At 34.0% G+C, this 26,270-nt stretch overlaps 1 protein-coding gene across 2 annotated transcripts in view; it reads right to left on the bottom strand.

Annotated features, from left to right (window-relative positions):
- The window catches only part of LOC106883354 (receptor-type tyrosine-protein phosphatase C), a 59,613-nt gene that overhangs the window by 22,404 nt on the left and 10,939 nt on the right, over positions 1 to 26,270 (bottom strand). For both annotated transcript variants that reach the window (XM_089346231.1, XM_089346230.1), the window contains exons 3-15: positions 25,906 to 26,058; positions 23,197 to 23,346; positions 20,875 to 21,018; positions 19,188 to 19,331; positions 16,086 to 16,343; positions 14,298 to 14,480; positions 12,549 to 12,692; positions 10,314 to 10,395; positions 7,397 to 7,482; positions 4,827 to 4,951; positions 3,109 to 3,196; positions 1,485 to 1,558; positions 305 to 329 (exon numbers count right to left, since the gene is read on the bottom strand). In XM_089346231.1, coding sequence (XP_089202357.1) covers positions 305 to 329; positions 1,485 to 1,558; positions 3,109 to 3,196; positions 4,827 to 4,951; positions 7,397 to 7,482; positions 10,314 to 10,395; positions 12,549 to 12,692; positions 14,298 to 14,480; positions 16,086 to 16,343; positions 19,188 to 19,331; positions 20,875 to 21,018; positions 23,197 to 23,346; positions 25,906 to 26,058 — 1,656 coding nt within the window. The remainder of the gene's footprint in view (positions 1 to 304; positions 330 to 1,484; positions 1,559 to 3,108; positions 3,197 to 4,826; positions 4,952 to 7,396; positions 7,483 to 10,313; positions 10,396 to 12,548; positions 12,693 to 14,297; positions 14,481 to 16,085; positions 16,344 to 19,187; positions 19,332 to 20,874; positions 21,019 to 23,196; positions 23,347 to 25,905; positions 26,059 to 26,270) is intronic.

Raw genomic sequence — 26,270 nt, 5'->3', positions numbered from 1 at the left:
AGACGGAAACTGAACGAAGCCCGTCGTATATATGTATGTATGTGTGTATGTGTTTGTGTGTCTGTGTTTGTCCCCCAACATCGCTTGACTACCGATGGTGGTGTGTTTACGTCCCCGTAACTTAGCGGTTCAGCAAAAGAGACCGATAGAATAAGAACTAGGCTTCCAAAGAATAAGTCCTGGGGTCGATTTGCTCGACTAAAGGCAGTGCTCCAGCATGGCCAGAGTCAAAAGACTGAAACAAGTAAAAGAGTAAAAGAGTAAATATAAAGTACTACAAGTAGTCGTAATTAACAATACATACCTTGACAAGCAATATAACGTTGACCCTGAAATAAAATAAAAGTTAATTGAAAAGATTATTAACATGTCATTCATCTAAATATCAAACAATGAAATATATTTAAAGACGTGATTTTAAATTCTGAATCGCAGAATAATGCTAAGAATATAGCCTGAACAAGATAAACTATCCCTATTTTGCAGAGAAAAGTGTAGGTGGCTAGCTGTGGACTCGAACTCACATCCCCGTGATTACGCGTCACGATGCTTTGACCGATTAAGCTAAACTACCCACTACAAATTCCTCTGCAAATTTAAGATATATAAATCTCGCTTTATGAGACGCTCTCATAAGTTAAATTCAAATTACGACAAACGTAAATAAACAAACGAAGTTTGCTTTTAGAAGCGTTGAGATGTCTTTCAGAAAGTTAAAGAAGTGATTTTAAATTCTCAATCGCAGAATAATGCTAATAATATATCCTGAACAGGATAAACTACCCCTATTTTGCAGAGAAAAGTGTAAGTGGCTAGCTCACTCTCACACACTTTCATACATGTTAATGGTCATGGTTTTTAATATTTTTTTGTCGTTGTAAAATCTTGTTAATATTTCGTTCTTTTATCTTGTTTGCAGGATTCTTTATGTGAATTTGTGTGTTGTAACAAATTTTGTTGTGTCTGGGCAGAGTCATACTGCCTTAATATCTAACACACTCACCGGTTCAAGTTCCACTCATTTATTATTTTTTTCTTCTTGTTTTTCTTTCGCTTTTTCTTTTTTCTATTTTTAAACAGAAAAAATTTTAAATAATATGTAAATGGAAATTGAATCGGTGAGTGTGTTAGATATTAAAGCAGTATGACTCTCCCTTGACGCAACAAAATTTCTTGATATCTTTGTTGCTGTAATCCATCTACCGTGGAGGTGCAATGGCCCATTGGTTAGGGAAGCGGACTCGCGGTCATAGGATCGCGGTTTCGATTCCCAGACCGGGCGTTGTGAGTGTTTATTGAGCGAAAACACCTAAAGCTCTACGAGGTTCCGGCAGGGGATGGTGGTGAACCCTGCTGTACTCTTTCATCACAACTTTCTCTCACTATTACTTCCTGTTTCTGTTGTGCCTGTAATTCAAAGGGTCAGCCTTGTCACACTCCGTGTCACGCTGAATATCCCTGAGAATGAAAGGGTTTTGACGTACGCAGATGAAGTTTGCATTGATGTAATCTGAAGAAGAAATCTCGTCAGGTCGAAGTTTCACACGTGAATGGTCGTCTGAAATATGCATCGAAAAATTATACACATGTTAGTTAGTAAGTTATTAGTTATATCAGCAAAAAGTAGAATCTGTAAAGATATCTAAAACTAAAATCATAAATATTGCTTAGGTTACACAAAGTGATTGAACAAGTGATATTTGATAAAAAGAAAATAAATACAATAAACATTAGATGACTGTTAAACAAGCTTTTTGAATTGTTTCTATGCTTGGTAATACCAAGGTAAAGGGGGTGGGGAGCATGTGAATTTGTAAGAGCGAGAACATAAAAAGAAATAATAGATTGAGACAATATTCCGAATTTTGCATAATTTAAATCGTTCAGTAGAAATATAATTAGTTATCGGTGGATAAAATATTAGGAATAATTAAGAGATAAATTATGAGATTTTGATCAGCCAGCAAATTACTTTAAAAGAAATTAAAGACTTTCCTGAAAAATAAATCAATTTGCTGGATTCAAGCCGGTCACATTCCTTTGAACTCAATATTATCACAAAATTGAATCCTTTTTATACTAATGCAGAATCTATTGAGTAATACCATGACATTATTTGTTCAATATAATCTGGGTGCGTATTTCACCTGTCTTTACGTTCTGAGTTCAAATTGCCTTTCATCCTTTCGGAGTTAATAAATTAAGTACCAGTTGCATACTGGTGGTCTATCTAATCCACTGGCCCATTTCCCAAAAATTTCGGGCCTTGTGCCTAGATTAGAAAAAAATATAATCTGGATGCCAGATTTTATAATTGTCTTTAAAAGGCTAGCAATTTCTAGATGCATTTTATTTCAAGGACTCACCAAGCATAAATCTCCCCATTCATAGAGGTTACAAAAGTATTTAAAAGAAGCATTTAAATGTGTTTGTAGGTATTTCTCATATATCCACTTTCACTTTCACTTTCTGTCGCTCTTATCATAACGTTATATCTATTTCTCTGCATATCATTACTTACCAGCTTTACTCGGAGTTTAAATTGAAAAATATATAAATGAGGTAGTCTAGATTAGGTAATTTACTTCGAACATAGAAATATTACATAAACCTTTCTACTGAAGGCACAAGACCTTGAAATTTTGTGGGAGGGGACTAGTCGATACATCAATTCTAGTGTTTCACTGGTATTTAATTTATCGATCCCGAAGGATGAAAGACAAAGTCAGCCACGGCGGAATTTGAACTCAGAACGTAGCGACGGGCAAAATACCGCTAAGTATTTCGTCCAATGCAATGATACTGCCAGGTCACAGCCTTAGAAGTGTTACATAATGGAAGAGATTTGTTGATTTTTTTTTTCAAAAATTCTTCTTTCATTTTTCAAGTGTTTCGAAATATTTCCCGTTAAAATTATTATGATTTCTCGTCAATGTTCACCACAAGTCTCTGTATCAATTCCGTTATTGTTAGAAAGATGAATATTTGCTGAGTTGGAAGGAAAGCTACATTTTCAGGACATAACAAAGGCATACATTTTATTTAATTTGTTTTCAATTGTATAGCGAATACGAGGCTTTACAATATATGAAAGAAATCAGTATTTACATGGAAGTATAGTTTTACACTGATTCTTCTTTGCATTCTCAGGTTTCATTCCTTCATTATAAGCCAGTGATAAGGGCTTTGGCAGCCTCTGTGAATATAGGAAAATGAGAGCCTCACAGTGTTAGCAATAACATAAATAACAAGACTAAATTACAGAAGATCGTTCATAAATAACATCATCATTAGCGACACATTATTAAGAATCTAGTAACAGTAATTAAAAAATACACTACTCGCAATATAATTAGCTAAAAGTTATTAACAATATACTTAGCGACACAATGGTCTTTGATCTGGGCACAAGAGCAGCAGTTTTGTTGGGAGTGGATAAGTCGATACTCTAGCTCCCAATATTTGATTGCTATTTTATTTTATCGTCTCCGAAAAGATCAAAGATGATTGCTGTGGGATTTGAACTCAGAATGTAAAGAGTTCGATGAAATAACGCAAAACAGTTTTTTCCGATGCAGTAACGATTTTGCCAGCGCACCGTCAATGTCACAGAAGTGATACGTTTAGTAAGAAAGTATTAACTACTAACAAAAGGCATATTATTAACACTAGAGTAAATAATACAGTCCTATCAACACAGAACCACGTTAAGTGTACACGTGTCTGTGGAGTGCTCAGCCCCTTGCACGTTAATTTCACGAAAAAACTGTTCCGTTGCTCGTGTCAGCTGGGACCCTCGTCTTCGTAACCGACGGAGTGCTCCCTTTTATAACACAATATTTACAATATACCGAATAGAGCAGTACTAATAATATAGTGATTGACAACTAATAATCTTATTTAGTCCCACACTGCTGACATAGTAGTAATAAGATATTAATGAGAGACTACTGTCATTATTATGTGACGCTCTGCTACTAATAATGGCATTAATACTGTGCTAATATTGATATCTAACTTACAAGGGTTACCCAAAAGAAAGTGGAATTTTGCAGTGTCATTTTATTCACTTAGTTTTACATGCTTAAACTTTCATCGTCTGTCTTCAAAGTATTCTCTGTTAGAAGCAATGCATTGGTCCAGACGCGTTTTCCACTGCTTGAAGCAGTCCTAGAACTCTTTTCCCACCTCTTCCACATCTGCAAAACGTTTTGCTTTAAGGGCCTTTTCATTCGGCGAAACAAAAAAAAATTGCAGGGAGCAAAATCGGGTGAATAGGGAGAGTGGGTAAGCAGAATCATGTTTGGTCAAAATCTGCAGGCGCATTGTCATGATGAAATAACCACGCTCCACTTTGCCATTGGTCGGGGCGTTTTCGTCTCACCACGTCTCGCAAACGCTTCAGAACTTGTAATCAGTCCCACAAGGAAGAACAAATTCTGTGTGTTTAATTCCTTTCGCATCAAGGGAGAAAATCACAATCACTTTGACATTGGATTTCACTTGACACGCTTCTTTTGGGTGGAGTGGGCGCTGGTGATATTGAATGAGCACACACACACACACACACACACACACACACACACACACACACACACACACACACACACACACACACACACACACACACACACACACACACACACACACACATGACATTATAGTAACTCAGGGCTAACAATATAGCAAATAATACATAACTAAAAATAAACTATCACATTACTCTGAAATAAAACATTAACTTATAAATAATGACATTGATAACAATAAAATGGTTTACGAATAAACAAAAACTGTTAAAATATTCACGAAAGACAGTCACTGACCAAGAATTCCTTAATAAAGGGTTCAACCTCCTGCTTTTTCTGAGCAACATATGTCAGTAGGTTTAGCTTTAACGAAGAACTGGCCATGGGGATGTATATACTTTGGTTTTCGTTCAATGGTATTTCTGCAGAGATAAATGATAATAAATATTAATAAGAAAGAATTGCGCAAATATTCTAATATAAATAGTTATGAAGTAGAAATACGAACTCTTGCACACACATACACAAATTTGCGCACACTTAAAATCTCGTATATATATATATATATATATATATATATATATATATATAAAATCAAAATAAGCAACACGGATTTCAAAGATGATTGCAGTACGCACGTTTCATGCTACTCCATTTATTTAAGTAATGCGAGCATTACATTAAATGCAATATGTAGAGCAATCTTCAGCTGCACGAAAATGCAGAAAATTACAGTAGAATAGACATATTATAATTGTGGCAACATTTCAAATCCAAGTGGGAGGAAGAATACATAAAAATCCAAATGCGAGGAAGAATACATAAATTCATCTTGACATAGCCGAGTCTATCAGGCTAGTAATTGATTCTAGGCAAAAATTCTAACTGTCTCTGATTTTATTGTTTCTTATCTAGTGGTTCTAGCATAAGGGACAATTACTTCTAAGGAAAGGGAAGGTGTAAGTATTATGTATGGTGTAAGTATTATGTAAGTATAAATGTATTTGATTATAAAGGTTTCCCTGGTCAGGGTGGTATCAGGTCATTTTACTACTATCAAAATGTTGAGGAATTAAAACCCTAGGTATATAGGTCAAATAGGGTTTTTTTCTTTAGTCTGAATAGAGTATCAGTATAGTTATACAGATATCAATATTAGTTTAACCAATATTTTAACAATAAGAGGTATGTTAATAAAATAAAATGAGATGTAAGTAGTTTATACAAAAATCTAACCTTCTATATATATATATATATATATATATATATATATATATATATATATATATATATATATATATATATATTGTTTGTGCTGGCACTCCGTCGCTTACGACGTCGAGGGTTCCAGTTGATCCGATCAACAGAACAGCCTGATCGTGAAATTAACGTGCAAGTGGCTGAGCACTCCATAGACACGTGTACCCTTAACGTAGTTCTCGGGGATATTCAGCGTGACACAGTGTGACAAAGCTGGCCCTTTGAAATACAGGTACAACAGAAACAGGATGAAAGAGTGAGAGAAAGTTGTGGTGGAAGAGTACAGCAGGGTTCGCCACCATCCCCTGCCAGAGCCTCGTGGAGCTTTAGGTGTTTTCTCTCAATAAACACTCACAACGCCCTGTCTGAGAATCGAAACCGCGATCCTATGACCGCGAGTCCGCTACCCTAACCACTGGGCCATTGCGCCTCCACTATACATTATTTACATTCGACGGATATTTGTTCTATCTATCTATCTATCTATCTATCTATCTATCTATCTATCTATCTATTTATACACACACACACACACACACACACACACACACACACACACACACACACATATATATAATATAATATAGGATAAATTCTTTATAAGAATTTATCAAGTAGTCAGCGTGAAAAAACCTCATAATGAAAAAAATAACGAAAAATTTCGTAATGAAAAAATTCATCGTTTCTTCATAGATATATTTAATTATATATAAAGGGCATTAACTGTGTATCAATGCCTCATGCTATCGAGGGACTAAATAAGTAAAAAAAACTACCAAAAATAAGCAACATAAGTTTTGAAAAGCTGCATTCCCTCACTTTCGGTAAATATGTTGCTTATTTTTGGTAGTTTTTTTTTTTACTTATTTAGTCCCTCGATAGCATGAGGCATTGATACACAGTTAATGCCCTTTATATATAATTAAATATATCTATGAAGAAACGATGAATTTTTTCATTACGAAATTTTTCGTTAATTTTTTCATTATGAGGTTTTTTCACGCTGACTACTTGATAAATTCTTATAAAGAATTTATCCTATATTATATTATAAATAATTAGAATATATTCAGTGCTGAATATCATTCTGTATAAGCACATGTTACCGAGATGCAACTGGATAAATTCAAATCTCTTTCAGGGATATATAATTGTGAACAAAAGTCATCGTTGCTGTGATGGCTACATCATGGTAGGTGATTCTTGTTTATTTTTATATATCTTGACCATATGTGTACTGATGAACAAAAGAATACAGGTTACTTCACAGTTTTTTCTGTATTTGATTGAGAAACCAGTGGTCTACCGTTGAGTTAAATGTTTTTAAGAGATAAATTTTGAAAAGCTGCATTCCCTCGCTTTCGGTAAATATGTTGCTTATTTTTGGTATTTTTTTATACTTATTTAGTCCCTCGATAGCATGAGGCATTGATACACAGTTAATGCCCTTTATATATATATATATATATATATATATATATATATATATATATATATTTGGTTCGCAAACATCCTACAGAAATCAGATTCTTTTTGCTTGCCATGTGGAAATGTGAAACATTCAGTGAAAGTATTGTTGAAGAAACAGTTCGAGTTAATAAACCTACCTCTATAGTCAGTAATGGCTTCTGAATACCTTTTTATCGATACTTCGCGAATTCTGTCACCACCTTTTGCCACTGGCCTTTTTACCCTATTGAAATAGAGAAATATTTCATGAACTACTAGTGTGTAATCACCAATGTGATTCTCTGATTAAAACAAACGAAGAATAATATGCACTTTCAAGTAACGTACAAAGTTTTATTAATATTGATACACTTCACGTAAGTTTATGTTAATAAATTAAAATAATTAAAAAACGAACACCAAGGCCTTCACTTTCACACGGCAAACCAGTTGTGTGACTCATTATTTGTAGTTTAATACTCTTTTATTTATTTCCGAAATTTTACGAGTGAAATATTGCCAACACAAGAATATTTATTGCTCCATGATTAAATTCTGATCCTATATGGAATATCGTTATTTTAAACATTATTAAATACGTAGGGTGGCCTAACGTCCTTGTTGTCATTATTTTCAATGCTATACGTTCAGAATTTATTCAGTTACCAACAGATATGAGTTGACTTTTCATCGCTGCCAGGTTAATAAAAAAATAAACGTTAAATAAACCTATCTTAGTTGTGGAAACTATTCTTACTCGCTACACCTATGCCATGTCCGGTTATATTACGGTGCCAATGTAACAAACCATAATTATTAATGATATGTGTCAAGATTGCAAAGCGATGAGCTAGCAAAATCGTTGGCACGCCGGGCATTCTGTCTGTCTTTACGTTCTAAGTTCAAATTCCGCCAACGTCAACATTGCCTTGCATCATTTTGCGTCGATAAAATGCGTACCAGTCATACAATGTTGTCGATGAAATCGAATTACCCTTTGCTCCGAAATTGTTAGCCGTGTGCCGAAATTCGAAACCAGTATGTGTCAACATTTTACCTATAAACACGCACACACGATCAGATACAAATGTGTACCCTTAATGCTCTCAGTTTAACATCTTATACATGTTTCATGTTTCTGTATCGCCCACTTAGCTGCCAGAGCATAAGGTTCTTTCATAATTTATTTTATGGTTTTGTAAAGCTACCTCGTAAAATTTATTATTATTGAGAGTGTAACGGTTGATGTTTTTGTGTTGTGTAGTCGATGTGCCACCCATTGTAACGATAAGTATTATTTACCAATTGTACTGGTTATAAGATGAACGATGAAGATGATCAACATTTTTTAAGAAAAGATTTATTTACCGTTACTTTGATAGTTGACATACCACGACGGGTAGGTTAGTGTAATAGTATAACAGTTTATACGTAAAGCATGCAAGGTAAAGAATTTCGGCCTGTATCTGTATGTACGCTTTTTGATAGTAGTATTTATATATAGAGAGAGATGGTAGTGTTAAAGAGAAAAGGATGCGAGCTCGTATTAGTTATAAGGTGTGCGATGTTGTCTCACAGTGGCTGACAGTAAACTTCTTTCTCCCTCTGACCGTTTGTCTTTTAGGGGCCGCCTGCTTGTGTCCATGGCTCCAGATGTCCAGTCGTCACCGACTGGTGACTAAGCTGTTGAGTCGTCACCGACTGGTGACTAAAAAGGAAACTTTGCTTGGAGGTCTCCTGTTTTTATAGCTATCGAGAAGGGTAGTCTTGTTTATCTCTATTCTAGATTTGATGGAGTAGAAGAGGTCAGCAAGGGTCAAGTGGTGGAGACACCGCTTCGGCCTAGCTAAAGGCGTCTGGGGCATATCTAACTGCTGTCAGATCAAAACCGTTGTTCCACCGCGGGAAAAGTTCTGACGCAGTGTTAATTCAAATTTGGGTATAGTGGATCGAATCCACTTCACGCCTGCAAGATTCCTACATCACTCTCCTCGCCATGAAGTAGGACTCTTGCAGGCGTGAAGTGGATTCGATCCAATGGGGAAGATCTATTTCAAAAGTTTTGAACCAAGAGAAAATATTAAAAATGAAGATATTATTGAGCAGGTACATTATATACTAAGTCACCGTGCTTCTACTTTGTTTGACTAAGTGTCATATTCATAAAGGAGAGAAAATAGCCGATGTAACTTTTATAAAGAGGAAAGACAACTCATCCCAGATAACATCTAACCTAGATTTTTCAGTTATATTCGCTGAAAGAAATGCTTTATTCCATGATATACTTTAAACACTGTTGCATACTACACCAATAAATATTTTCTTGATTGTTGAAATGATTTCCAAATACACTGTCAATATAAACTTAATATTGATTTCACTACATCAACATTATTCAGCCCCTTATCATATAGATTTTTTTCGCTTCATATTCCTGAAACACTAATATTAGATATAAGCGATGTAGGCAAGGCCGAGGATTGGGTGTAATAATTTACAGTTTGCAATTTTGAATCGCAACTATCCATGTTGAAATATCACCGAGGCAAAGTTTAGTTTCATCCTCCCAAAATTACAAAATAAAATACAATTTTTTAATATGTTGGTGCCAAATTGCTCAGTCTATTATAACAATTGTTACTGCGAATGTTAATTTAGAATTTAATATAATAACAGGGCAATTAGAGCAATTAATACTATCATAAAGATTAATAACGTATTGATAAACATGGAAATTGGAGAAAATATATATATGTGTAACATTACATAATCTCTACCTAATTGATTAAATTAATGGCTAACTAGCGCAATCGACCTGCTTCTTCCCATGTTTGTTTCTCCATTCTCTACATGATTATATATATATATATCTATATATATATATATATATATTTATAAAGATCAGATTGTATGGATTATGGATTATGACCGATTCTTATATTTTAATAACCGAAAATCTCGGACAGTAAGGCAGTAACTCAAAATATAGTGTTCATTCAACTACATTATTCACATTTAAAAATGAAGTAATACAGAAAACAAAACAAAACAAAAAGCAAGTACATATTCACATACCAACACCAAATTCCAGCGGCCATTCCCATGAGTAGGGCGACCAGAATCCCTGCAACTATCAGGATTTTCAACTTCGATTTTTCTGGAAATTGAAAAATGTATTGTTAATATGCATACAAATACATACTTACACATACATGTATATACATATATATGTACACACAGACACACATGCACTCACACACGCACGCACACACACACGCACAGACACACACATATACACATAAGCGTAGTTGTGTGGTAAGAAGCTTGCTTCCGGTATAGCGTTTGTCAGTTGGATTGTGGATTTTGAGTGTAACACACGTGTTATTTGGTTGTCTTGGCGGTGCGACGTTTTCCCTTTTGTTTAATGGAGGGGCGTCGGGTGAGGAGTTGCTAAAATTTGAATTGCTCTGCTTCAGACTTTGTAAACCGCCCTTCTTCAGACTTTGTGTCGTCTGAGGAAGAAATGGTGGAGTGTTTGAAGACAGACGAAGCAATGGAGACAAAGAGTTTTACAGAGTTGAAGAAAGAAAGAAGCGAAGAAGTGAGGCTGGAAGATGTGAGCAAGTTCAAGGGAATGCTTAAAATGGAGGGGAACGAAGTGAAGGTATTATCTCCCAAATAAGTTTTGAAGTAAACAAGTGAGAAGACAATAATTTACAGAACGTATTCGGTGGCAGCCAGGTAAATTGAGACCATGTCAATGGCTCGAATAGAAAAGGCACTTAGACCACTCTGACAGGGAATTACCTACCTCACCAGAGGTAGAAAATTTGGAACAGTGGAGGTGCGGTTTCAGGAGGTAGTTACTGTCAGGCTGCACTCGGCAACAATGCTGAGAACTGATGAAGTGGTTCTACCCGTATAACTCGGGAGACGTGCTTCCAAGGTTAGGGTGGAGGACATACTCCCAGAAGTGGATGTAGCCTGGCTAGGCATGGAGAAGAAGGTTGTGGTCTTCCCGGCCACCAGGTCACTCCACAAGAACTGGTAAGAACAAAGACTTTATATGGTGGTACAAGTTGCAGTGGAAGATAAAGAAGATAAAGAAAATATGGTAGTCAGAATGGAAGGGAGGATTCCGCGGTGCTATAAATATGACCTAAAAGGCCACATTAGAGCGGATTATCCTCCACCACCTGAGAAGGCTAAAGAGAGACAAGAGAGTGAGAAAGTGGCTGGTGCTCCACTATCAGTGGAGGTTGAGGAAAAGGAGAGTGAAGTACCAGCGCCGAGGAGAGGAGGCGAACACCCTGTATATATACATGTAAATATAAATATATATAAATATATATATATATATATATATATATATATATATATATATATATATATATATATATATATATATATATATATGAATATAAATAAATAAATAATTATATATATATATATATATATATATATATATATATATATATATATGAATATAAATAAATAAATAAATAAATATATATATATATATATATATATATATATATATATATATATATATATATATATATATATATAAATATATATATATACATATATGAATATAAATAAATAAATATATATATATATATATATATATATATATGAATATAAATAAATAAATAATTATATATATATATATATATATATATATATATATATATATGAATATAAATAAATAAATAAATAAATATATATATATATATATATATATATATATATAAATATATATGAATATAAATAAATAAATATATATATATATATATATATATATATATATATATATATATATATATATATATATATATATATATATATATATATATATATACATGGAGACTGTCAGAATGTTGTAGACGCCTCTGATGAGAACCCAATAAGATTCGAAAATCGATTAAGGTTGTTCATTTTTAACGGCGGTGCATCAGCATGGCCGCATCTCTGAACTGAAACTACAGAAAAAAATATATATATATAAACAGCCCTTTGAGTACCATGCTTGATGTACATAGCTCACGATACCAAATATACCTCAGTATATACAAGAATACATACATACATACATATATACATACATACATGCATGCATTGTGATTTCATATTCTTATCAATAATAATTGGAGCACTAGGTTTTGTTAGTAAATGCTTAAAGGAGAATCGGGGGAATCTGGAGAATCTGGGATTTTCAATAAAAGAAAGCCGGTTTAAGCGACCGGCTAATACGTATGTAGACCGGCAAAAAAAAAATATATATACAGGAGATTAATAGTTTTATCTAACCTTTGCATCTCTTGGAATTATTGTCCCAGACATATCCCGTGATGCAACCTTCCTCACAATGTCCCGTGACTTGATCACATTTAGAACCTACACACAATTCACAACGTTCCATACACATATCTCCATAGAATCCAGGAACACATTCTGCAATAACAAAAATGAAAAAAAAAAAAAGAATATTATGGTAATTGTATGTATTTCACTAACGTTAGTATCTAATATTCAGTTGCAATAATATTTCATAGAATGATTACGGTTTAAATTTAATAATTGGAGTGTCTCTTCATGTCAATGGCACATCAAATATTACATGTATAATTATATAAACTGATGACTATGAATCTACAACATCTGCATTCAGTTCATCATTATAACGCCGGACAAAATGCGTAATGGCATATTGTCCGTCTTTACGTTTTGAGTACAAATTCCGGCGGGGTCAATTTTTACTTTTCGGAGAGAAAAAAATAAGTGCCGGTCAAACAGTGGGGTTGATGTAATTGACTAGACCCCTACTCCAAAATTTTAGTTCTTGAAGAAAAAAGTACAGAGTAATGTTTTAATGACCTGAAAAATTAAGCGCACATACATGATTCGAATATTTTGTATACACGTCATCTTTGCGAATCATTGGAAAATGAAATGAGTGGCTGAATGTTCGTGAGTATGTAATAATAATAATAATATATATATATATATATATATATATATATACATACCTACCTACATACATACATACATACATACATACATACATATATATATATATATATATATATATATATATATATATATATATATATATATATATATATATATATATGATTGACCGTTGACTGAACACTATTCAATTTTTTTTCTCCGTGTTTTTCTCCTTGTCTCCGTATTCTTTCTGTTGAAGAGCGTAGCTCGAAACGTCAAAGACTTTCCGTATTCCCGAGCGTCATACTAATATATACTTTTGTTATTTACACCACCTGTCCTCGTCTGTTGTTATTATTTGTATATTCTCCCATATATATATATATATATATATATATATATATATATATATATATATATATATATATATATATATATATATATATATGTCTTGCAAACAACTCGCACATTCAAGTGCTACCAGTCAAGAACTTCGCATACCGGATGCCAGCAAGTGTATGGGGTCATCAGGAGAGAATGCGCGCCGTTTCGGGGCCTACCTCTCAACGGCATCAATGCGCACCGCCCCCCCCTCACTGATATGAGGCCCCGCTTGCTAGATCAATTGATTATTAAAACGAAGCTCAATATTTCTCTAGCCATCGCTCATCGTCTCTTTTTAACCAAATCCAGTGGCTAACCTTCTCCGCTGTATTTCGGATATCGGTCATGGTGTTATTTACCTTTCGATGATTTAGGCCTAACGATAACAGCAGTCGTCTCACACTGTGTCCTTAAACCGGAGAAATGTTTGTTATGTCTATCGTAATTAGGTTTATCAACACTCTAATCAATACCAGCAGGATGTTTTATGGCCAGTTTAATGACTTTGTTCATTAGATATAAAGTTCGCGACTGTAGGTAAGCAGTATGTCAGTATAATTGGCAAATGTTTGCTTAACTTGTAATACTGAACTGAAATCGTTTCAGTAAAGTGGAGATGGATATTCTCTTCTGCATCCTCAATAGCGCTATTAACTCATTGATGGATACCATTCTGATAAATCAGTATTTTTTAAAGTGAAATAACAGATATACATAACTTACGTATTACTTCCACTTCACAAAGAGTAAGCGCTTTCTTTTTTCCTTCTAACGATATTTTGACATTACTTGTATATACTGGTTTTTGACATTTGATATAGATTACTTGTTTCTTGTATTCATCTTTTGTACTCTCAAAACAAAGTGATGATCCAAGATAAACTTTAAATCCGCTCAACCTGAAATCTAGAATCAAAATATAAGAGTAAAACTGAAATCAGATGTTAGCTATATTGAGAATAATTTCGAAAGAAAAATAATTTCAAAAGATCACCAAGGGAAGGGTTTCCCTTTTTCATAATTTTTCTAATTAAATAATACAATCAATAACACAATGAATTGAACAAAATCAATAATCTAGGGCATTTTTAGTACTACTGTATGAAGGTATGTATAGATGTGTGTAAAAATATATGCTTGTGTGTATATATGTATATTCGTGATGGGGTATATATGTATATTCGTGATGGGTGTGTATATATGTATATTCGTGATGGGGCAGGTATATGTATATTCGTGTGTATATATATGTATATTCGTGATTGTGTGTATATATGCATATTTGTAATGGGGTAATGCTTTGCTTAGGTATTTGTTCGCTTCATTTTATGCCTCGCTATATTCAACGTTGAAATGTATTGCTTTGTAAAAATCATATTAGTTATACACTGTTCGGTTTAATTAGAAACTATAGCAATTTCTCTAAAATCTGGAAGATAAAATATAACGAATATCGTTTTATGAGGGTGGGCTGAAAAGTTCATAAGCTGACTATGTTGGAGTTATGAAATCTTGCATACATTAATTTCAACACATCTTATTAATTACTGCATTGTTTAATTCCAGGTAAGCTGACACTTGACTGTTTAAAGAAGACTTCAAAAGTAACTAGTAATACCAGCGGATATGACGTCATAATCACTGCGATACTGCTACCCATACATGTTTTTTCATGTTGAGGAACAGATGAGGATTAGATTGGGCCAAATCAGGAGAATAGTGAGGGTGTTCAAATTGTTCAAAGCCATAGTCATGCACAACAGCCGTTGAAACCTAGGACTTGTGTGCATGCCCATTGGCCTGATGAAACAACTCCACTTTTGTCAGATTTCCTGCGCGTCTATTATTGATAGCATTTCGTAACTGCCTCAGCATGTTGGCACTGTACTCTCCATTGATAGTGAGTCTCTTTTGAAAATAGTCAATAAGTACAATGTCTTTTGCATATCCCCAAAGCTCTTACCTTCCTTGCAGATGTAACGACCTAGGCTTTCAGGGGAGGGGAATGTTTCCACTGAAAGGAATGTCTCTTGGTCCCTGGCTCAAAGTGATGAACGAGCCATTAGGGATATTACAGATATAAAAGATTGTTTGTTGGATGGATCCGATCTTCTTAATTCATAGCCATTAATATTGTCAATACAATCAATACAAGTTTCTACCATTGTGGAGTGGAAATAGAGAGCAAACAAAAGTTATTTCCATTGTCATAGAATCAGTGGTGGAGAGAAAACAGTTCAAATTCCACGAAACAATTATAATGTTCTTTTAATTCTCTGTATATACGCTATTTCAACAGGAATGAACACATACGAGCTGACAAATCCTCTAACTGGCCACTGAAATTGTTAAAAACAGCAGCGCCAACATGTCCATCCAATCACACATAGCTGTCTTAAAAATGATAGGATGGTCACGATTGGAATTCCTTTGACCAGAGGTTTGCTTAATCAGGACTTATTGAAAGTGAGTAACAACAATAACGAGAGTAGTATTTTTAGCAATACTTACAGTGTGTCATTCGATTGTATATTCTCAGTTGAGATATCATGTATGGTTTATCCAACGTCACTTCCCAATATGGATCTTGTTCCGATGTTGTATGTGTACATGACATATGTTCGAAAACATGATCAAAATTACCGTCAACTGCCTTGCCGGATGACATCCACATCTTATTTTTCACACATTTTCCATTGGGTAAAGCTATTACTTTATCCCATTCCAAAGTGCTTGTTTGATACGTTTGTTTACCTTGAGCAATATTAACTGAAAAGAATGAAGCCTGAATTAATATTCAGTATAAAGTTTGGATCTTTTTTAAAACGGGGGCCACATTTTTCATTAATGTTTTACGTAGTGTTTTTGGTACCGAAAGACTTTCAAACTTCGTATACTTATCTATTTTGTGTTATAGAACAGAAAAATATTTTTGTATTCGAATTTATTTCATGTAAAAAATTGTCTTATTTCGATAATTTCAACCAATCACTGACGTCCATTCAGCCGATATACATTAAGTGCCGACTACATAAACAAACGATTCTTCGTTTTATTTGCTTTTTTCATTTTAAATTTGCTTTAACCCTAACCCTAACCCTAGGGTTAGGTTTAGGGTTAGAGTTAGGGTTAATTGTTTCAGAATCGTTTGTTTATGTAGTCGGCACTTAATGTATATCGGCTGAATGGACGTCAGTGATTGGTTGAAATTACAGAAATACGACAACTTTAACATGGAATAATTTATGGATTTCTTTTTTTTTAAAGAAGACTAAGAGAAAAAGATGTTTTATATGACACACTCTACCAGTGTTCCAAGTTTCAAAGTGTTTCGTTAATGAAAAATGTGGCCCCCGTTTTAAAAAAGATCCCTAATTTTTTTAGTTCAGTATATTTGGAAAGCGTATTTTGTGTATCAATGACGCACTTCTATAGATCCAATTTGCTGTACATAATAATATTAATGCAGTTCAACTTTTACGATGAAAGTAAACAAACAAAGTTTGTTCTCTTTTTAGAAGCGTTGAGATGTATTGTAAGATACAGAAATAAATTTATTTCTCAAACGCGTGATAATGCTATAAAATAGCGTGATCAAGATAAATTATCCATATAATGCAGAAAAATGCGTTGCCGGCCAGCCATGAGACTCAAAGTCTCGTGGCTGACCGGCAACGCATTTTTCTGCATTATATGGATAATTTATCCTGATCACGCTATTTTATAGCATTATCACGTGTTTGATTAATGCAGTGTATAACTTAAGGTATATTAAATTTGTATCGCCCAAAATTACCAAATTAGATATGGCAGTTATAACAGGAAACTTCACATTTATAAAGGAAATATGCATAGAAATCTGTCAAGAATATCGAGAAAGTTATAATTATATAAAATTTCTTCAATTCTACATAAGCCTGAATTTTTAGCGCTAATTTATTTTAAACTCGTGTGAAATTTGACTGGTTACCGCCGTCACGATCTGCCATCTATGATTATTTGTAGCTTAAGAGGCAGAGAGAAATAGGGTTTTCTAAGAAATAAAAGGGGCGGGGCGGAGAAATTTCTCTCAAGGGGAGGGATTTTTTTATATATTTTTTTTTTTTATGCGAGTATATATTTCTATATGATTCATTCTTATTTGGTTTTTGTATTATATGCAAGTAGAAGCTTATAAATTCAAATTTATTTTGTTCTAAATTGGAACTTATTAATGCACCGCAACTTGGGATAAACCCACATGATCGTTTAAAACATTTAGGAACTACATAAACGATCGACTTCTCTTTTTTTCTTTACATTACATTGTAAATATTTTAAAAATTTTGATGTAAAATATTATCTGGAAAATTTTAATAAATATAAAATTATATAGGTACAATTTCCTCGTTAACGAATGCTTTTGATAGACTATTAATATCTTTGTTTTAATCCTACATTAATTCACCCCCAATTAGACGACTGCGAAAAACATTAACATTACGATGCAACAATATACTCCATCAATGATACAGTCATAGGAATCTGAAAACCAGAAAGGCTGACATATTGGAATATGAAATGTAATATACTCTGTAAGTAGAACGAGAACAACACATCTCCAATTCATAAGTAATAATGGATTTATTGCATAGATCTTAGTATATATTACTGATATGTATTTTATCGACACTGACTGGAAGGGTGAAAATTCAAGGTTAGTTCAGTCGAAGGGTGGAAATGAACTTGGAATAAAAAAAAAAGGACGTAAATAAATACCACTCCTCTGTCTCAGCTATTTATACCATGACTAATAAAGCCCGATTCCACTTGCATTCACAGATTTTCCAAGTAACATAAATGAGAAAACTAAACACTGGAGGTTTATAAAACACTCGCCAATTTTACTGTATTCTCACCGCGTAAAGCGCTGAGCTTACATCTTTACTAAACCAGGACTTACTATAGCGCCAATAAGATAATATTATCTGCTTATTGCTCCGAAGTTTTTATATCATATTAAATACATAAGTATTCATGTCATGTGGTCCGCAGTAAATATTCATACCTGGTTTGAAATCTGAATACTAAAGGGATGAACTGTCAACATCTATACAACGTAGCCTCATTTATCTCTCTTATTTTGATTCCTTCTATTCTTGAATTGTTGACTATTTTGTATCGTAAGTACACAATATCCTATCGACAAATTTTCGTAAATACGCAATATTCCAATCAACGAATATATACAAATTTATACTATATTTTAGCCACAAATTTCTCAATTTCGTAATGTCCACGGATATCCATACACCACTCCACATTACAAATACTTATTTTATTTGTTGCTGTTACCTATAACACCTACATCTATATTACTCATTTTAGAACAGATTACACAGCATCAATACTGAGACAGAACCATTTTGCCTCAACTGGCCCTACTCTCTTTAAAATCATGCCAAGACGCATAAAGGAAGAAAAAAAAATCTTTACTTGCGTGACTGTAACATGAAGCATGATTAAATGTTTTCACAGGTGCTACTGTAAGGTTAGTTATGGCCTGGGTAAATTCTGGTCGAGAGCTATCTAAGTATCTAAGTATCCCCATACCCTGAACAAATATGTACTCACCATATGTTTGATTGTCACACTTCTCTCCACGCCATCCGTCTTCGCAGCCATTTTTACAGATTCCAGAAATTTGGTCACATGATTCCCCTCGAGAACAATGGCATTTATTTATACAATCTTTACCATACAGTTCTTGTGGACATCCTAAATTGATAATAGCGAAATAGTTTCTTTTAAATGAGCATTAAAATAAAACAGTCTTTGAATATAAAATTCAATCTTCTAATATCTCACAAATCAGATAATTTATCAGCAAAAGATGATATTTATTATATTTCGGGTCATCTCATAAGAAATATGAATGAAATTATTAAATTGATAATTTAGCTTTATGTTTATGTTATTTTATTTTTATAAAGATACATTTTTATTCTGTTATAATATAAGCATTATTTTAAAACCATAAAGCTGTCCTCAAATACCGTCCGCACCATGTATATATGTGTGCGTGTGTATTTGTGCATGCTTGTGTTAGTCTCGCACTATCGCTTGACAATCCTCGTTGGTTTGTTTACGTTTGGGTAACTTAGCGGCTCGGTTAAAGAGACGTATAGGATAAGTACCCAGCTTAAAAGACAATAAGCAATGAGTTCGATTCAATCGACTAAAAACGAGAATCCTTTCTACATAGTGCCCCAGCATGACCGCAGTTCAGTGACTGGAGTAAAAAATGTATCTACACAAATATTTGTGATCTATAGCAGTGGTTTTCAAACTGTGGTCTGCGGACCACAGGGGGTCCGCAAGGACAAGACAGGGGGTCCGTGAACAGCAAATAATTTTTATGGGCAATTTGATTATATATATGGTTTTTAATCGAAATCTTTTAATTGACAATAAACCTATTTGTTAAATATTGTTAATTAAACAAATGTAAAAATATATGTTATTTTAAGCAAATATTTATGTATAAATTTCATAAGCGTTTATAAGGGGGTCCCTAAGGTAAAGCCTGAAATATAAAGGGGTCCGCAAATCAAAAAGTTTGAAAACCCCTGATCTATAGAATTTATTTTGTATTAAAATGCATCCTTTTATTATTTGATTACTCTTTTACTTGTTTCAGTCATTTGACTGTGGCCATGCTGGAGCACCGCCTTTAGTCGAGTAAATCGACCCCAGGACTTTTCTTTGGATACCTAGTACTTATTCTATCGGTCTCTTTTGCCGAAATGCTAAGTTACGGGGACGTAAACACACCACCATCGGTTGTCAAGCGATGTTGGGGGGACAAACACAGACACACATACACAGATATATATATATATATATATATATATATATATATATATATATATATATACGACAGGCTTCTTTCAGTTTCCGTCTACCAAATCCACTCACAAGGCTTTGGTCGGCCCGAGGCTATAGTAGAAGACACTTGCCCAAGGTGCCACGCAGTGGGACTGAACCCGGAACCATGTGCTTGGTAAGCAAGCTAATCTTTATCTTGTATTACAAATAATTACAAACCGCAAAATATTAATTCAATATGAAGTCGTTTAGATGAGTAATAAGGGATCTGGCGAAAAGTTGCTTTGTTTAAAAGTTGCTTCGATGAAAAATTGCTTCGAAGAGAAGTTGCGAGGTGAATTATTGTTTGATAAAAGGTTTTGCTATCAATGATTGCACTTAACATTTGGAAAAGCATTTAACAATCGTTTTATAAAGCGAGACATCAACATACCAATTAATTTAATATGATAAACTTCGGCTATGCCATCGATATACAGTTTATCAGCCGTGGCATCACCAGTGCAAATTAACCTTCTTGCACTTGGTCGTAGCTTGCATTCTATTCCACTTGGATAGGTAACTTTCATTGTTGAATCTGTTGAGAAGAGTACATACAGAAAAATAGAAAATTTATGTCTGTAAATATTAAGCTTAATAAAATATTAATAATAATAATAATAATAATAATAATAATAATAATAATATATATATATATATATATATATATATATATATATATAATATGTGACAATTAGTTGGTTGTCATAATAAAACTCAGAGTTTCGGATGTCGGGGTTGAAGTCTGCTCTGGCATCTCATCAGTTATTAAGACAAACAAAAACGCTATGAAAAAAACCATTGAATAAAAGGAAATTACTCCAATAGGCGTGGGGAAAGTAAAACTGCGTTCATAGAATCTGCGTATACACACATGTACATATATACATATACGTACGCTCACACACACATACACGTATATATATATATATATATATATATATATATATATATATATATATAAGACTTGGCTCTTATTTCTAGCAGCTAGATGCTCATTAAGCATCATTACGATATTTCATAGCTCCTTAAAGCTATCATAACTGCGTTCCACCAATGCTACTACTGGTGATATCATCAAATTTTGAATTTATCCACAGATGATATGAGCAAGTAGTGACATCTAACTTCAAATCTCAGTGTTTGAATATTTCATTTAAATATATATATATAAATATATATATATATATATATATATATATATATATATATATATATATATACTCACATACGCGTGTACATATACATACAAACATATATATATATATATGTGTGTGTGTGTAAACATACATACATACAATACGCGCATACACGCACATACTCATGTATATGCGCATCATTGTGTTCATATACACATCAGTTATATATGTATATACACAAATACACCCTCCTGTCTGTCAAACACATCTACACCTGCACATATATACATACATATATGCATGAAGGAAGGAGACAAGTGCAACAGACAAAGTTTACTCTCGTATATATACATATATTGGTACACATGTATATATGCACGCACATACACATTTGATATATATACACGCGTATATAGTTACACAATTATAAAGGGTGAAAAATAATATACAGAAAAATATATAAAGTAATAAAATATATATGAGAAATATATAAGGAATGGCTTGTACGTGGATATGATATAAAAAGCAGGTTCTATCTGTGATCTTGGCACCCTGTGTAGTCGGATCCATGACTACATTTTGGTACTAATTTGCAGTGATCGCCCTTTACTTACGTTATTCATGCACTGGAGTAAGAATGAATATCGCAGTAGACTTTCAGCTAAATATTGTTCGCGTTTCATGTCTAAATAGAGAAGGCTATTAAATTCCACCGACTATTTTTCTTAAACATGCTACGAAACCGGCTAACATTCATGAAAATGATAAATATATTAAAGAGGGAGAAAGAGTCAATAGTAAAGAAAGATCTACCTGTACGCTGCAGTACTTGCATTATTAATATTATTTTACGTGGCGAGCTAACATTTCTTCCGACGCTTTACTTTCAAATTCCGCCGAAGTCGACTTCGCCTTTCATTCTACGGGGGTTGATAAAATATATCTCCTCCAGTACTAATCTGGGTGTTGGTTAACTTGAAAGTGTCCTAATATATATCACATTGCCAATGATTTCAGAGATTTTGCCCACTTGCAATGACCATTATAAATTTTCTAATAAACATTAAAAAGTGTACACAGTCAACTCGAACCAATATTTTGGTATGTTGCAAGCAAATTATTTTATTGTCATTCAATAGGAGACCCTCTTCGGTCATGAATGACCATGGGATTGCACCTAGAAAGTTACCCTCGCAGGCACAAATCCGGGCAAGGCTGTTTATGGAAGGCCAGCAGTTGCCCATGCATACAAGCCTCCCCTCTCCACACCACTGATGTTATCCAAAGGAAAGCAAAGGCCATGATACAGTTTGGCACCGGTAATGTCGCAACTCATTTCTACAGCTGAGTGAACTGGAGCAACGTGAAATAAAGTGTCTTCCTCAAGAACACAACACACAACTCGGTCCGGGAATCGAACTCACAACCTAACGACGCTCTAGCCACTGAGCCATGCGTCTTCAATTGTTATTTAATAGATAATATCTAAATACTGTAAATTTTTAAAACAAATTAATTTCAATTTACCGTCATAAAAATATAACCAGCAATATATTAGAATATGAAATGTTTCTCACCAGTATAATGACTGTGAATTTCTACAGTATTAAATCTGTATGTGTTTCTAAATTGTATTCTAATCGGAGGTTTCACTTCCTTTTTGTTATCAGAGGAAAATAAATACGAATACTTATTCCCCTCGTTCTTTATGAATTCATGATATTTCCCTGAATATAAAGAAAAAATAATATTAGATTATTAAACTAAAAAATCGGAAAATGGAAACAAATATCAAGGAACTTAAGCAAGTATTCAGATAGGTAGTGGTATATTTTAGCTAACAAAAGTGATATTTACATTTGAATTACAACAAATATTAAGGTTAAGAAAGTAGACATTTTCTTCCGACTACAGAAATAGTTTACTAACTATCTAAAAATGTTCTTTTATTCATTTATCCTTTATATATAATAAGTATTAGTTCTGGTATATATATATATATATATATATATATATATATATATATATATATATATATATATATATATATATATATATATATGTATATATATTTATATATATGTATATATATATATATATACTTGAAGGACTATACACAATTCAGTATACATTTGTTGTAAGCACTCCGTCGCTTACGACGTCGAGGGTTCCAGTTGATCCGATCAACGGAACAGCCTGCTCGTGAAACTAACGTGCAAGTGGCTGAGCACTCCACAGACACGTGTACCCTTAACGTAGTTCTCAGGGATATTCAGTGTGACACAGTGTGACAAGGCTGACCCTTTGAATTACAGGCACAACAGAAACAGGATGAGAGAGTGACAGAAAGTTGTGGTGGAAGAGTACAGCAGGGTTCGCCACCATCCCCTGCCGGAGCTTCGTGGAGCTTTTAGGCGTTTTCGCTCAATAAACATTCACAACGAGTGAATCGAAACCGCGATCCTATGACCGCGAGTCCACTGCCCTAACCACTGGGCCATTGCGCCTCCACATACATTTGTATTGTGAACGAAAATACAAACAAATCTTTCATCACTACGTTATACTTGTCGTGAGATGGTGAGATCGAATACACTGATCAATATTTTTATGTAAAGAAGGCGGTGAGTTGGCAGGTTCGTATGCACACTGAACAGAATGCGTAACAGCATTTTATCTTTCTAAAGCGCTGAGCTGGCAGAAAAGTGAGCACGGCGGGCAAATTGCTTAGCGGTATTTTGTCCGTCTCCACGATCTGTGTGCAAATTCCGCCACGGTCAACTTTGCTTTTTATCCTTTTGGGGTCGATAAAGTAAGTACCCGTTGATCACTGGGGGTCGATGTAATCAACTTAACCCATCAACCGAAACAGCTGACCCTCTGCCAAAATTTGAAACCAATATTTTAAGCGATTACGAAGCTTTAAATCATATGTAGTTGAGCCAAACTGTTATATATTATAAGACATACATGATGGCTATCCACTGGTGACCGAGGAAGACCAACACTGACCAATGTCCGTGCAAAATGTCAGCAATGCCCGAGCATGATGTTATTATGCATGTGGTTCGGTTGAACCGTGTTCATGCCCGCGGCATCCATGCGTGATGCGGTGGCTTCCTATGCGACCAGATATGTCCTTCTCTCCACGCCATTCACATAATCCAGAAATAAGTCAGGGTAAGATATCCAGTGCCAGTATAGATCGCAAGCTCAGGAGTAACAGAGTATTATGATCTCAAGCGAATGCAAAGTTACCCAAAATAGCCAATGTCATTTCCTGCATATGATTACATACCATATAGATAACATTCTAATTCACCTCTCATTTAGATTGATTTGTCCTTTTAAATCTGATATAGGGATTATTAGGAAGAAAATCATTGATAGAGTACTACGCACCCTTGAGCCTAAAATTAGATTAGCCTTGTGGTCAGATACTCAAGAGGTGGTTGGATGGTTTAAGCTTCTAGATATTAGCAAGAATAGTAAATTCTTGCAACTAGATATAGAGAGTTTTTACACCACTTTTAACCCGACCCTCCTCAATAAAATCCTGATTTATAGAATGAGAAATTCTAATTAGCTCCGACGCGGAATAGATATAATACTTGCCGCGCGAGTTACTTTAGAAGATTTTGATGGTAGATTGTGGAGTAGATCAGATAGGGAGAATGCTATTGATAGAGCGATGGGGTCATCTCACTCTGCACAGGACACAGACAGTCGGAATATATGTCCTATCATTTATCCAGTCTTCCTTTCCAGAGGTAATAGGGGGTTTATTTCGAGATGGCCCTCTATTCTTTCTGGACAGAGATAGTAAAGTACAATTAGAAACGCATAGGAAACATTTCTTTAGGTTTCTAAAGAATTTAGGACTAAACATTACTATGGGAAAGGTTTATCGTAGAGTAGATTTTATTGACGCTACATTCTGTCTTGATACTGGATTATTTGAACCATTTCATAAGCCAAATGATCATATTAAGTACATAAATGTAGCATCCAAATATTCACCCTCGATAATAGGGAATTAAGGATATTTTTACAAGAATTTCTAGATTATCCGCTAAAAGAAAAAAAAAAAAGATTCGAATCACATATAGTTTATTATAATACTGCTTTAGCTGGGGCTGGGTACCGTGAGGAAATTCAATATATACAAGAAGTAGGCATACATAACACCGTTAATTCCTCCAATAATAATACACATTGTACACCATCACAACGTCACGTTATGAGAACTCACTCAGGTCGAGAATACAGGCTATTGTTTTACTTACGTGTTTGGCAATATGGCTCTTTATATCCAAGTAAGCATCCATTTTCACATTTACTAAAGATCTGGTTCTCACAGTCACTTAGGTGGTTACAGTGACATTGGTATTTTTGGTCTTTTCCAAACAAGTCAGTTCCCACAAGCAGATTACAAATAGCTGAAGAAAAATCAATCATCAACAATATCACAAAATTTCTTACAACAACAATTCATAATATTTATTTCGTTATTATTAATCAATATCTAAGTTATACAAACGTCTACAGATGAACATAGTGTGAAGAAAGATTCATACCATATAAAGAGCAATCTCAATAATGAGAAATAAATCAATCTACGTATTACTATTAGGTTCAATTTGCAAACAGT

The sequence above is a fragment of the Octopus bimaculoides genome, chromosome 30, assembly GCF_046866305.1.
Source record: "Octopus bimaculoides isolate indiv1 chromosome 30, ASM4686630v1, whole genome shotgun sequence".
Lineage (NCBI taxonomy): Eukaryota > Metazoa > Mollusca > Cephalopoda > Octopoda > Octopodidae > Octopus > Octopus bimaculoides.
This window is presented reverse-complemented; position numbering and strand designations above follow the sequence as displayed.